Consider the following 15,043-nt stretch of genomic DNA (forward strand, 5'->3'; position numbering starts at 1 on the left):
ATATAAACCTGTTTTGGTATTGTCAATTCTCACCTTTCACTCTTTTCCTAAAACTGTAAAGGTAACTTTATCTTCTTTGGTTTGTTGCTTTTTTCCATTCACTATGCACTAACTTTGTTTCAAGCTAATTGTTGTTCGTTGATTAAAGTGCAAACTTGAAGTTTTTCAAAGATGGCATCCTCCTCACAAAACAAAAAGAAGGATAAAGATAAGCATAACAACACTCAAGGGATTATGGAAAATTGGTTTGCAGGAGATGAAGAGGCCATGACTGTCTATATACATGAGATGAGTCAAAAAAAGATCAACATTCCCAAGGTCTTGTAGTTCTCTTGACTAAAAAATGAAAACCTGGATGAATCTAGATCTGCATTGAAGCATCAAAGACTGAAGCAGTTTCTGGAGATGATTCGGAATGTGTATCTAGATCTTGTGAAGGTCTTCTACACCAACTTAACACTGCATGGGAAGAACCCTGTGTCTTGTGTGAAAGGTATTAGGCTGAGAATCTCAAATGATGTGTGGAACTCTGTGGCTGGAATCAAGTACTTTGGATTGAAGATTGGAAAATGAAACACAAATGGTATTCAAGGGATTAATAAACTCCAATACTACAAGAGCTGTGTAAGGAATCCAACTCAAGTTATCAACCAATTTCGTGTAGGTAACCTGAAATTGACACCAAGATTAATTGCCTACATTATTGCATGACAACTTATCCCTAGAGGTAGTAATCATGAAGTTCTGCATGAGGAAGATCTAATCCTCCTTTACTGTATTATGAATCTGGTCAAAATTAACTGGGTATACATTATAAAGCAACATAGGTTGAAAAAAAAAGGTTAACTAATTACAGATTTCCTTATGCCATTTTTGTGTCAAAATTAATTGATCACTTTGGTGTTGATACTCCTAATGAGAGAAATGAGACTATCAAAGCTATGAGTGAGATTGACAATTCAACTCTCATCAAGATGGGTTTTCACAAGAGCAGGACTCACAAGGAGGAATATTAAGGCTCAAATCTCAACAATGAAGAAGGCGATGATACAGTGCCTATGGAAGATGATACTGTGCAAGCGCAGAACAGTCATGCTATGAGGTGCCTCAGTAATACTAGTACTGCTAGTAATAGCAGTACTGCCAGTACTGCTAGTAATACTAGTATTGCTAGTAATACCAGTAATACTAGCACTGCTAGTAATACTAGTACTGCTAGTAATTGTTAGAATAGATGGCTTTAAACTAGAGAGGGGGTGAATTGTTTAAAGAGGATTTTCGTAAAATTTTAAAACAAGAATGAATTTATCTCAGAAACAATTGATTCAGAAATTCAGTTTGCCAAAACAGCAAGCAAAAGCTGCAGTACCAGAAAAACAATCGGTTGTTTCGCAGAAACAATCAGTTGTTTATACCAGCAAACAACAAAATAAAACTGAATTTAAAGAGTTAGAGATAGAGAGATTGTACACAATTGTTTATACTGGTTCACTCCAAACCCAGAGCTACATCCAGTCTTCTCAAAACCCTGAGGAAATCCACTAAGCAACCACACCTTGATTACTTACACAACAACCAAGAGAATGACCTTGAACACCTCAAGAAACACACTCTCCTTGGTCAACACACCTACACCAAGATTGCTGATCTTGATCCCCTCAAGAACACACCACCAATCTTAGCAAACATAGAAACGAAACTTGTCTTTACAGAGAGTACAAGGATTACACTTGTTACAGAAGATAATCTGAAATCAATACAAGCATAATCCTATTCCATACACTTTGATCAATCACACACTCTTAGCAATCTCAGCTCTTTGAAAAACTCAAAAACTCTTAGCAAAAACTTGTCAAAGATTGTTACTCAAATCTGTTTTTCTGAATATATTCAAAGATATAGTTTGTTATCAAATCTTAACAAACTCTTAAGTTGCATTTAAAGATTGGTCAAAGCATTTAATGACTGGAGCGTAGGCAGTTAAAACATTTAAAGCTCAGTCAAAGATAAAACAGTTTTTCTGTTATGGTCCCAAAACAAACAATCGGTTGTTTCCTCCAATCAATCGGTTGTTTTGGTTCTTAACAGTTCAACCATTTAAAAAACAGTTTTCAATCTTTTTCTCAAAACACCTAAGTATAAACAATCGGTTCTTTCGACAAAACAATCGGTTGTTTTAACTTAGTTTGAAAACATTTTACTTTCACAAAGATTGAGAATGCCTATGCTTTAGATTTAATCAAAGGGTGGATTACAACATCCAAACTACCCCAGAACTAAGCTAAACCAACACAGCAACACCAAGCACAACCAAGGCTTCAACATCCTTCAAAGGATTTTGATTCTTCAAAACTTGAACACCACTTGGTTCAACAATCTCCCCCTATTTGAAGAAGACAAATCCCTTATGCTTGTGTTGTACCTGATTAAATCTGAAGCAGTTCCTGCAAGATACATTTTTGAACAAAGCATAGAACTTCTGATATTTGGTTAGCACAGATATAAGAATTAAAGTTCAGAGCTAAATATCAGAAACAAATTTTACACATCCCAATATTGTTTTAACAACAATAAAAAGAAACTTAAAACACAACATATATATCTCCCCCTATTTGTCTTCATAAATAGACACAGAGAAGATATAAAGCAAGATATAAAAGATTTGATTACATGGAATTAAAGTAGTAACAACAGAAATAAAAACATATGAAACCACACAAAAAAATCGGTTGTTTCGATACATCAACCGGTTGTTTTTCCTTCATTCTTCCTTACCAGCAAACTGAAGATCAAAGATTTGATTCTGGACATCTTCAATCTGTTCATCTAGAGTCAAGAAGCGTGCATCCATGTTGTCAAACCTGGTGTCAATCCTCTGGAAATTACTAACACAGAGATCATGGAGGCTTCTTTGATTTTCAGCAAAGCTATCAAGCCTATTCACCATGAGTCTTTCAAAAGAGGACATGGATTGCATCCTTTCTCCTTGATTTCCAGCACCAGTACTTGGTCCAACATCTAGATAATCTTCAGGTGGATCTTCATGTTGAACATCCATATCAGCAGGTTCATCTTGTTCTAGATTCGCAGCACCACTAGATGAGGCACCATGATCACCATCCTTGCTTATCCATTTTCCACCTACTTTTGTAAAACCCATTTTGTTGAGTGATCCATTGTTCAACTCTTGAGTTGACTTGACCAACTCAGAAGTTTCATCTTCAAGGTTAACTTCAAAATAGAGTAGAAATTTAGATACCAAAACAGCATATGGATAATGATAATCACCTAACCTCATGGATTTTTGCATGTGCTCTTTGATGATGTGGATCCAATTGATTTTGATTTTCTTGGTGATGCAGAAGATATATACCAGATCTTCTTCAGTTAGAACAGAATGATTACTCCCCCTTGGAGTTAGAATCCAAGTTACAATGAGAGCAAGCAATCTCTCATCAAGCTTTAGACCTCCAACCGAGCATGTACTTACTTGAGCATGTTGATTCTTCAAGCAACTCTTGTAGAATTGGATTTTGATAAAATCCTCCACCACTCCAAGGTTTCCCTTGTTGATTCTATGACCAGAGAACTTGAGACCAGCAACATCAGTCCATACTTCATGAGTTATCTCCATTTCTACACCCTTCACATGAGAAACTAGATTGTTTCCCTCAAACTTTAGGTTTGTGTAGAACACCCTCACCAAATCTGGATATATGTTTCCCTTCATTTGCAAGAACTTTCTGAGAGATTGATCCTTGAGCAGCCTTCTCACATTATCAAGCTTTTGACTTTTCAGCCAATCAAAGCATACAACCTTTGGGTTGTTTATCTTCTTGATACTTGTTTCATACTTATACTTCTCAATAAGATCATTGTCCCCAGAAAACCAGCCTTCTACCCTTCCTCCAGACCTTACAGCCCTAGTTTCGACTCTCTTTGAGGTGGGAGGGGTTGATTCCATGATGGCAGAGAAGAAAACAGAGAAGAACTCACTTCACAGATTTTTGCAAGAGATGTTGCAAGAGATGTTGCAATTGGTTGTTCTTGTGGAAGAGATCAGCTGCACCAAATTTTATAGCAGAAAAAGAATCAATTAGCATTCAATTTTATTCAGTGGGTACCTGATTTTCAGAGAGAGAGGACTTGACTCTGCTCTGCACAGAAAACGTCAGAAAAAGCTGAGAATTACATGGTCTTCACATGTGATCTTTGACTAGTCATTAAGGCTCTTGAATTTCCAAGATTTTGGAATATTATCCTTTATGACAGTTGTAACTCTTTTCTGAACATGATCAGCTTTCAACACAGATTCTTTGACCAAGATTCTCTCTTTGAATTGATCTGCAACAGATAGAATTTCAAAATAGCAATTAAAACAATTTCTTCATAATGCTGCCAGACCTAAAACAATCGGTAGTTTTTCTGCAGCAGTTAAAACTGTTTTTGAATTTTAACCATGAGCAGAAGGATTTCAAAGCAGATGACATTGATCAATATAAAAAGATTGTTTAACCATGAGAAAGAACAGAAATTAAAAAAAAATAAAGGAAAGTCTTATCCTTATGTTAATTCTTCAATGAGCCATGTGCTTTATGATCAAGAAGCCTCTTTTCACTGTTGAGGTCTTTTGCATAGCATTGATTCAACTTCAATGACTGTCTTTTTCTTCAAAAACTTGATCAGATGACTCAGTCCCTCCTTTTTCTTTAGTTTTCCTGCATAAAAGATTTCAAGCAGCAAGATTTGGTCCCCTTACAAATTTGGATCCTTTTGACTTTTCTTTGCAGTTAGAAACTTCACATCCCTTAGGAATCCATTTCATAAAACCTCTTGGAACAGAATATTTCCTTATTTTACAGAACCTAACAGAGTGGCCTTTCCTCATGCAGTAAAAGCATGTAACAACCGGTTGTTTCGTCTTAACAATCGGTTGTTTTTCTGACTTTCTTGAAAAACTTTTTGAAAACTTATCTTGCTTGTTTTGTGGATTAAAGCCTAAACCAGCCTTTCCAAAAACACAGCATTGAGATTCCAAGACATTCTCAAAGTTAGATTTCTCCTTTGAAAGCTTGTCCACAGTTTCAACAAGATAGTGAACCTTTTTCTCAAGATTTTCACAATTTTCGCAAATGAGAGTATCACACTTGCAAGAAGCATTTTTGAAATGGTTTTCCAATTTTTCAAAATCACTTTTTGCTTTTTCCAGATCTTCTTCAAGTGATTTAACTCTCTTTTCAAGCCAACTGTTAAGATCTTTCAATCGGTTGTTTGAAAGAACCAATCTATTAGCTTCATCATGTGTTTCTTGAAAAGCTTCAAGTAATTCACTGTAATTTTGTTCATTTAAGGAAGCACATGAACTTACCTCACTTGAGCTGCAAGATTCATCATCATTTTCAGCTACCAAGCATATGTTTGCTTTCTCATCTTCACTTGATGATGACACCTCATTTTCATCCCAAGCTATGTAGGCTCTTTTTGTCTTGCCTTTCTTCTCTTTGTAGTTAGACTTTTTTCTCTTTGCTCTTGTTTGGACAATCTTCCTTTATATGACCCTACTCACCACAACCAAAACAAGTATAGTTATTTGAATTAAAATCATTGGATTTCTTGTTTCCATACCTATCTTTGTTGTTGTCTTTGTTGCGGTTTCTCTTTAGGAATTTGCTGAATTTTCTTGACAGCAAGCTAAGGTTTTCCTCATCACTATCATCACTGGAATCTTGATTTCCCTTGTGCTTGGATGCTTTCAAGGCTATGCTCCTTGTGTGCTTATCTTCACTCTCTTGAACATTGAGTCTATTAATCTCTAGCTCATGTTCCCTAAGCTTTCCAAACAAAGAAGCAACACTTAATGATGTTAGATCTTTAGATTCGGAAATAGCAGTTACCTTTGGTTGCCATGCTGTATCAAGACATTTCAAGATCTTGATGTTCAGCTCTTCTTTATCAAAGGTCTTGTCAAGGCTCAAAAGGTGATTGATGATGTGCGTGAATCTTTTCCGCACCTCAGCAATTGTTTCTCCTTTAAGCATTCTAAACATCTCATACTCTTGGATCAGAGCATGCTTTCTAACTCTTTTCACCTTATTTGTTCCTTCATGACTGACTTCCAAAGTGTCCCACATTTCTTTTGATGATTTGCATTGCGAGACCCTGAAAAACTCATCAGAATTTAAAGCAGAGGTTATAATATTTTTGGCAATGCAATCGAATTTGGCCTTTTTGCTTTCTGCATCAGTCCATTGAGACCATGGTTTCTCAATGATAGATCCATCCTTTTCAAACTTTGGGACAAAAGGACCATTTTCAATTGCATCCAAAATTCCTTTGTCAAGAGATTCCACAAATATTTTCATTCTTACTTTCCAAAACTGGTAATTCAAACCACAAAACAAAGGTGGTCTGTTAATTGAAGCACCTTCCCCAAAAGGTAGTCTATCAGCCATTAAAAAAGATTTTTAGGATCAACTTGAATAAGTTTCAAGAACCAAGCTCTTGATGCCAATTATTAGAATAGATGGCTTTAAACTAGAGGGGGGTGAATTTTTTAAAGAGGATTTTCATAAACTTTTAAAACAAGAATGAATTTATCTCAGGAAACAATTGATTCAGAAATTCAGTTTGCCAAAACAGCAAGCAAAAGCTGCAGTACCAGAAAAACAATCGGTTGTTTCGCAGAAACAATCGGTTGTTTATACCAGCAAACAACAAAATAAAACTGAATTTAAAGAGTTAGAGATAGGAAACACAAATGGTATTCAAGGGATTAATAAACTCCAATACTACAAGAGCTGTGTAAGGAATCCAACTCAAGTTATCAACTGATTTCGTGTAAGTAACCTGAAATTGACACCAAGATTAATTGCCTACATTATTGCATGGCAACTTATCCCTAGAGGTAGTAATCATGAAGTTCTGCATGAGGAAGATCTAATCCTCCTTTACTGTACTATGAATCTTGTCAAAATTAACTGGGTATACATTATAATGGAACATAGGTTGAAATAAAAAAGGTTAACTAATTACAGATTTCCTTATGCCAATTTTGTGTCAAAATTAATTCATCACTTTGGTGTTGATACTCCTAATGAGAGAAATGAGACTATCAAAGCTATGAGTGAGATTGACAATTCAACTCTCATCAAGATGGGTTTTCACAAGAGCAGGACTCACAAGGAGGAATATTAAGGCTCAAATCTCAACAATGAAGAAGGCGATGATACAGTGCCTATGGAAGATGATACTGTGCAAGCGCAGAACAGTCATGCTATGAGGTGCCTCAGTAATACTAGTACTGCTAGTAATAGCAGTATTGCCAGTACTGCTAGTAATACTAGTATTGCTAGTAATACCAGTAATACTAGCACTGCTAGTAATACTAGTACTGCTAGTAATACTAGTACTGCTAGTAATTGTTAGAATAGATGGCTTTAAACTAGAGAGGGGGTGAATTGTTTAAAGAGGATTTTCGTAAACTTTTAAAACAAGAATGAATTTATCTCAGGAAACAATTGATTCAGAAATTCAGTTTGCCAAAACAGCAAGCAAAAGCTGCAGTACCAGAAAAACAATCGGTTGTTTCGCAGAAACAATCAGTTGTTTATACCAGCAAACAACAAAATAAAACTGAATTTAAAGAGTTAGAGATAGAGAGATTGTACACAATTGTTTATACTGGTTCACTCCAAACCCAGAGCTACATCCAGTCTTCTCAAAACCCTGAGGAAATCCACTAAGCAACCACACCTTGATTACTTACACAACAACCAAGAGAATGACCTTGAACACCTCAAGAAACACACTCTCCTTGGTCAACACACCTACACCAAGATTGCTGATCTTGATCCCCTCAAGAACACACCACCAATCTTAGCAAACATAGAAACGAAACTTGTCTTTACAGAGAGTACAAGGATTACACTTGTTACAGAAGATAATCTGAAATCAATACAAGCATAATCCTATTCCATACACTTTGATCAATCACACACTCTTAGCAATCTCAGCTCTTTGAAAAACTCAAAAACTCTTAGCAAAAACTTGTCAAAGATTGTTACTCAAATCTGTTTTTCTGAATATATTCAAAGATATAGTTTGTTATCAAATCTTAACAAACTCTTAAGTTGCATTTAAAGATTGGTCAAAGCATTTAATGACTGGAGCGTAGGCAGTTAAAACATTTAAAGCTCAGTCAAAGATAAAATAGTTTTTCTGTTATGGTCCCAAAACAAACAATCGGTTGTTTCCTCCAATCAATCGGTTGTTTTGGTTCTTAACAGTTCAACCATTTAAAAAACAGTTTTCAATCTTTTTCTCAAAACACCTAAGTATAAACAATCGGTTCTTTCGACAAAACAATCGGTTGTTTTAACTTAGTTTGAAAACATTTTACTTTCACAAAGATTGAGAATGCCTATGCTTTATATTTAATCAAAGGGTGGATTACAACATCCAAACTACCCCAGAACTAAGCTAAACCAGCACAGCAACATCAAGCACAGCCAAGGCTTCAACATCCTTTAAAGGATTTGGATTCTTCAAAACTTGAACACCACTTGGTTCAACAGTAATACTAGTACTGCTAGTAATAATAGTACTGCTAGAAATGCTAGTAATAGTAGTACTGCTAGTAATACTACTAATACTAGTACTGCTAGTAATATTAGTAATACTAGTACTGCTAGTAATACTAGTAATATTGGTACTGCTAGTAATACTAGTAATATTGGTACTGCTAGTAATATTAGTACTGCTAGTAATACTAGTACTGCTCTTAATACTAGTACTTCTACTAATACTAGTACTTATAGTAATACTAGTAATACTAGGACTGCTAGTAATACTGGTACTACTAGTAATACTGGTACTGCTAGTAATATTCGTACTGCTAGTAATACTCGTACTGCTAGTAATACTCGTACTGCTAGTAATGCTAGTATTTCTAGTACTGCTAGTAATGCTAGTACTACTAGTAATACTAGTACTGCTAGAAGTACTAGTACTGCTAGTAATAGTAGGAATACTAGTACTGCTAGTAGTACTAGTACTACTAGTAATACTCGTAATACTAGCAATACTCGTAATACTAGTAATACAAGTACTGCTAATAATACTAGTAATGCTAGTAATACTAGTACTGCTAGTAATACTAGTACTGCTATTAATATTAGTATTGCTAGTAATACTAGTGCTGCTAGTAATAGTAGTGATACCGATACTGCTTGTAATACTAGTAATGGTACTAATACTGGTACTGTTAGTAATACTGGTACTGCTAGTAATACTAGTACTGCTAGTAATACTAGGAATACTAGTACTGCTATTAATACTAGTGTTGCTAGTAATACTAGTGCTTCTAGTAATACTAGTGCTGCTAGTAATACTAGTGCTGCTAGTAATACTAGTATTGGTACTAGTACTGTTAGTAATACTAGTACTGTTTGTAATACTAATAATACTAGTAATTGATAAGTGCCTAATTTCAGTAATATTTCATATTAAAATATAGACACTTAAGAGGATTTATTGCTAATTTACATATAAAATAATCCCTAATTTATGAATTTATACCTTTTTATATTTTTTATGATCTTTATTTGAATAAGAGTATTTTATTCCCAAATTTGGTGTTAATTGCATATTTCTAAGGAAGATTGGATATTTGGATTTAAGATGAATGATTTGAGCTAAAAAGATGAAGATATAAGGTCCTAGAATGAAAAAAGATGCAAAGAAAGATTGAGCCTTTATGTTTTATCATTTAGCCCATTAGCGTGACATAGGAAGCAACCTAACCCTAGAAAACTATGATAAATAAAGGGCTAGAGGCTCAACTGTAGTGTGCCAGATTGAGAGGAAAACACCATAGAGTGAATTTTAACCCAATTGGGAGAATGGAAGGTGATAGAAGTATGCGTGGGTAATTCTACCCTTTGGGATTGGGAGTAATCTGCTCAAACTCTTATGTATTGAGGTGATATTTTATATATTAATATTCAGTTCTTGATTGATTATTGGTATTGTTGTTTTACTTTTAATTTTCCGTAACAAATTGAGAATCTTAAATCTGACCAGGAGGTATTTTTAGGGTTCGGACCTAAACAACCATACTTAACATATTTGAGTGCTAGGAATAGACTTGAAATGTTAATTGCTATTAAACGTCTGAGCTTCATTCTAAGTTGTTCTTATAATTATGTGAGGGATCGATAGTTAGGGGACATTCTTAAGGATTTTATATGCGAGGAATCGATATAAATGATTTTTATACGGGCATCAATTTCAATCAAAGAACTTAATATTGACTTGCTAATCAAAATACTTGAGGGTGAGAGAGATGAAACTAATCCTTATTTTTCCAATTGAAACAACTAATTATTTGTCTGTTTTCTTATTGATCAGTGCCAACACAATTAATTCAAAACTCTTTTAATTGTTCTGTTTTTATATTTAGCGATTATTGTACTCGATAGTTCACTGTTCCTTGTGGGATCGATATCCGTCCCTAGGGACAATTATTACTTCTGACAAACGCGGTGCACTTGCCGTAAAATGTCACCAGTAATACTTGTAGTAATACAAGTACTACTAGTAATACAAGATGGCTAGTAAATTTTCATTTGTCCTTATGTCGAGAAAAAGTATCTCTTGTTTTTCATTACCATTGACATAAAATGAGTACTATAGTTTACATTTCGAACAGGCATGAATCGAGAATCTATATCATAACTTCTGTCTTGAACATTTTTTAGTGTTTTTATATGATACCCCCGATTCCTCTCAATTTTTAATTCAATACACAAATGAACATGTTCCGTTACGTTGGTTACAATTTAAGAGGTCAACCATTTAACACCAACATATATATGTTGTTGATAAATTGAACCCAACAAAAGAATCGCATTCTAGCAAAATGTTTTATTTATTGATTTAAGGTAAAAATATGAAATCATACAAAAACATCAAAAAAACTAACTTATCTAACCTTAGATAGTGAATTTGTCTTCTCCTTACATGTTCAAAGGTAGTCTAATAACTACAGAAAAGAAAAAACAGTTGTCATTTTGAAACAAAATACTCGACTATACATTCAACATAATGGAGAGAAAGGGTCAGAGTGTAAAAGAGGAAGAACAAGTTCCAGATTTCATTTTACATATAGTTATATTGGCAAAACAGAGCTACTAAGATTATATTATTTGCCAAATGAAAATAGTACCAAACTCACCGAATACAAACCACTAAAAAATTCCATTATGCATACTTTATTAAAGTAAACATCATAAATTGGATTATGAGATCAGGAGTATTATATTTAAGTTTAACTTCTCTTTAAAGCAAATATTTTGTCATAATGACATCTCCATTATCTCTAGTTAGTCTTTGTCTCACAAAAGATATGGTTTCTCAACTCCTACTTTTTATAGCATCAAGGTTGAATGAAAAGATTCAAGGATATAAAACTAAAATGTATGTAATAACAAGAACAAAGAATAGTATTTGATGTTTCAGATACATAAAATAAAATTAGTAAAGTTTATTGTCTTGACATTCTTCTATTTTTACACTTTCAAGATTAAAAAAATGCGGAACGCACTAGCACCTAAAAACTCACCTTTTGCGATTCGTCTCCTTCTCTAGTGGCTTCATTTGTTGTCATCACGGTGCCTCAACACTGCTTTTAAGTTCCGTTGCTGTCACAGTCACGACAAAAATAAGAATGGAGGTGCTTGGGTTGCTCTTTGTTTAAGTTTCCAAGCTTTCGCGCCCTGCATCATAGTGACCACAGAAAAATGAAAGGTGCAATGCTGTTGTTGGGTGCACATTTTACCTAAACCCTAATTTTCATTTCATTAAGGATATTTTGGTATTTTTCTTTGTGTATATTGGGTGCAGTCCAAAATGATCTGGTGCGGGAGAATCTGTGTTCTTCTATTTTGTTTTGACTAATTCTCCCTACATCAGACTACCATACCAATTATGATTTGCACCCAACACTACATAGGAAATGTCTGTTTCACCCTTACTGTTCCAAATATCTTTATCCACAACACAAATAAGACAGTTCCAAATATATAAATTCGGAATTGAAATGTGTCTTCCAGATATGACAATATACAACACAAAAAAATGTCTTCTGGATGATAAGATCTTAAAGTTTTTTTTTTCATTGTAGATGCAAATTCCCAAAAAGATGACCAAGACAATTTGGGGTTTAAAAAAATTATGGGTGCATATCACAATTGATGTGGTGTGTATAAAGAAATAGCCTTTTGTTTTTTCTGTTTTTCCCCTGTATCAAAAGGGCCAATTTTCCATGCTGAAAACACACTTTCTGATGAACAAATTTTCTAGATGATTTTCTATTTCTTTTTGTTGTCTCCTTCTTCCCGATTCTGTTAGAATGTATGGCTTTAAACTACAGGGGGGTGAATTGTTTAAAGAGGGTTTTCGCAAACTTTTAAGCCAAGAATGAAATTACTTCGAGAATATCTTGATTAAGAAATCAGTTTTTCAAAACACAAAGCTAAAAGCGCAGCACCAGAAAAACAATCGGTTGTTTATACCAGTTTACAAATATAAAAATTGAATTTAAAGAGTTAAGGGATATAGAAAATGCACACAGAGATTTATACTGGTTCACTCTAAACCCAAAGCTACATCCAGTCTTCTTAGAAAACCACTGAGGAATACCACTAAGCAATCAAACCTAGATCACTTACAACACTACCAAGAAAGTGACCTTGATCCCCTCAAGACACACACTTCTCTTGGTCAACACACCAACACTAAGAATGTTGATCTTGATCCCCTCAAGAACACATAGCACTTCTCAGCAAACACACAAGGTTCTTTCAATAGATACAAGGATTACACTTGTTACAGAAGCAAATCTGAAATCAATACAAGAGAAAATCCTATCTCATACTCTTTGATCAAACTCAATCTCTAAGCTATCTCAAAATCAGTAAGTTGAAAAACTCAAATATATTTTTCTGTATATATCAAAGTTGTTGCCTGTTATCAAGTCTTAACAAAATTTTCATTGCATTTAAAGATTGGTCAAAGCATTAAAAACTGGAGCGTAATCAGTTAGAAAATCATTTAATGCTCAATCAAAGCACAAACCATTTTTCTGTTATGGTACCAAAACAAACAATCGATTGTTTCCTCGAATCAATCGGTTGTTTTGGTTTTGACAGCTCAACCATTTGAAAAACACTTTTCAACCTTTTCTAAAAACACCTAAGTATAAAACAATCGGTTGTTTCGACAAAACAACAGGTTGTTTTTCACTTAGCTTAAAAAACACTTTTTCTTTTAAAAAGATTGAGAATGCCTATGCTTTGGATTCAATCAATAGTGGATTACATAAACAATCTACCCCAGATCCTATCTAAGACAGCTCAGCAACAACAAGCACAGCCTAGCCTTCAACATCCTTCAAAGGGGTTTGGATTCTTCAAAGCTTGAACACCACTTGGTTCAACAGATTCTTCTCTAGCACTTTTCCTTTTATCCCAAGTTTTAGGATCTTCTGAATTTTTTATCTTGTGCAGGTGTTATCTTCTTCATCTCCCAGCCTTCACTGTGGAAGTTCTCTAAAGACTTTGACAAACACTTTCCTATTATGATGTGATAAGAAACTTAATAACAATCGAAAGAAAAACCCTAATTATTTGTCTCTCTTACTATATTTTCTCATTCCAAAAGGCTTTCTGATAGAAAATTTCAAACCACCCAAAATCTTTTATGAGAGACCTCCTTCCAAGAGAGACATGAAATCATGGAGAGAAATACAAACTCTCATAAGTTCATAACAGAGAAACCAAATACAAAATGAAAAAGATATACTGAATCCATAATAGAGAAAAGCAGACAAACTGTTATATACTAAAGTTATGGGATTTGATTAATATTATTGTTGGGTAGTTAAGATTTAATTGGTAGATATTGGGATTTAATTAGTTAGGATTTAATTAGTTGAGATTTAATTAGTAGTTTCTATCATTTATCTTTTAGTTGGGATTTAGTTAGCAGTTTCTATCATATATTTCTATCATTTGTGGTGTTTAGTACTCTATAAATAGAGTATTAAACTATTATCTGGGATGAATAATATATGCATCTTGTTTTCTTTTCTCAATTCTCTATCATATTCTCTATCATTGTTGTCGTTCTTGGTATAATCGGAAGCCACCTAAAGGTTCCCTTTGTCCAAAGCCTAATCGTTTTTCGAAATCTCTTACGAGAGGACCTAGACGCTTGCACACACGATCATTCATATCACAAACGATAACGTACTGGAACAAGAATCTTGTGAGGCGATACGACACTTGAAAATGAAGATACAAGAGAGAAACAAAAAGTAATGTGAAAGTTTTTGTTTGAAAAAGAGAGACTAGAGAAGCTTAGGGCATAAGAAATTATTACCAATCAGAAATTTTTAGCTTGAGAGGACAAAAGATTAGTTAGAAAAAAAAACACGCTAAAAACATAAATTCTAGTAATGGTGTAATAAAAAAAGGACAGATATTTCATATATTTCTGTAATTTTTTTTAAAAAAAATTTGCCTTGTAACATTTGAAACATTTGCTGAAAAAGAAATACACAAACAAGATCAACATTGAAGTAAATCCACCACCTGTTATTGAGAAAAGTTAGTAAAGAGACACTTACACATGTTATATTTCTTGAATATGGTTAATTATAATTTGGATGACGGTATGGTTACTGATTCTGTTTTCTTAAATTTCTTTGATACTAGGGTTTTCTCAAATTACTAGTCAGAACATTTCAAATCCAGTTGTTTTTATTTCTGAGATCGCACTCTATTCATGGTTGTAGGAACAATTATAATCCAATATTTCTACTAGTTGAAGGGACTCATGTTGTTACGTTTTCTCTCCAAACAAGTGTGTTTCATGGTCTAAGTAGTCTAATTTATCAAGGATTCTCTCCAAATGGTTAGTGCTCACGAGAGAACATAATGGTTCAGTAAAATCCACTTGCATAATGTGAATATACAAACCAATT

At 34.0% G+C, this 15,043-nt stretch overlaps 1 protein-coding gene across 1 annotated transcript; it reads left to right on the forward strand.

Annotated features, from left to right (window-relative positions):
* The first annotated feature begins 7,236 nt into the window (after nt 1-7,236).
* On the forward strand, nt 7,237-10,734 carry LOC137838362 (uncharacterized). Its single transcript, XM_068647606.1, has 3 exons — nt 7,237-7,280; nt 8,997-9,409; nt 10,709-10,734. Exons 1-3 carry the CDS (start codon nt 7,237-7,239, stop codon nt 10,732-10,734), a joined length of 483 nt encoding a protein of 160 aa, XP_068503707.1.
* Nucleotides 10,735-15,043: the final 4,309 nt, after the last annotated feature.

This window comes from Phaseolus vulgaris, chromosome 4, assembly GCF_000499845.2.
Source record: "Phaseolus vulgaris cultivar G19833 chromosome 4, P. vulgaris v2.0, whole genome shotgun sequence".
In the NCBI taxonomy this organism is placed as follows: domain Eukaryota; kingdom Viridiplantae; phylum Streptophyta; class Magnoliopsida; order Fabales; family Fabaceae; genus Phaseolus; species Phaseolus vulgaris.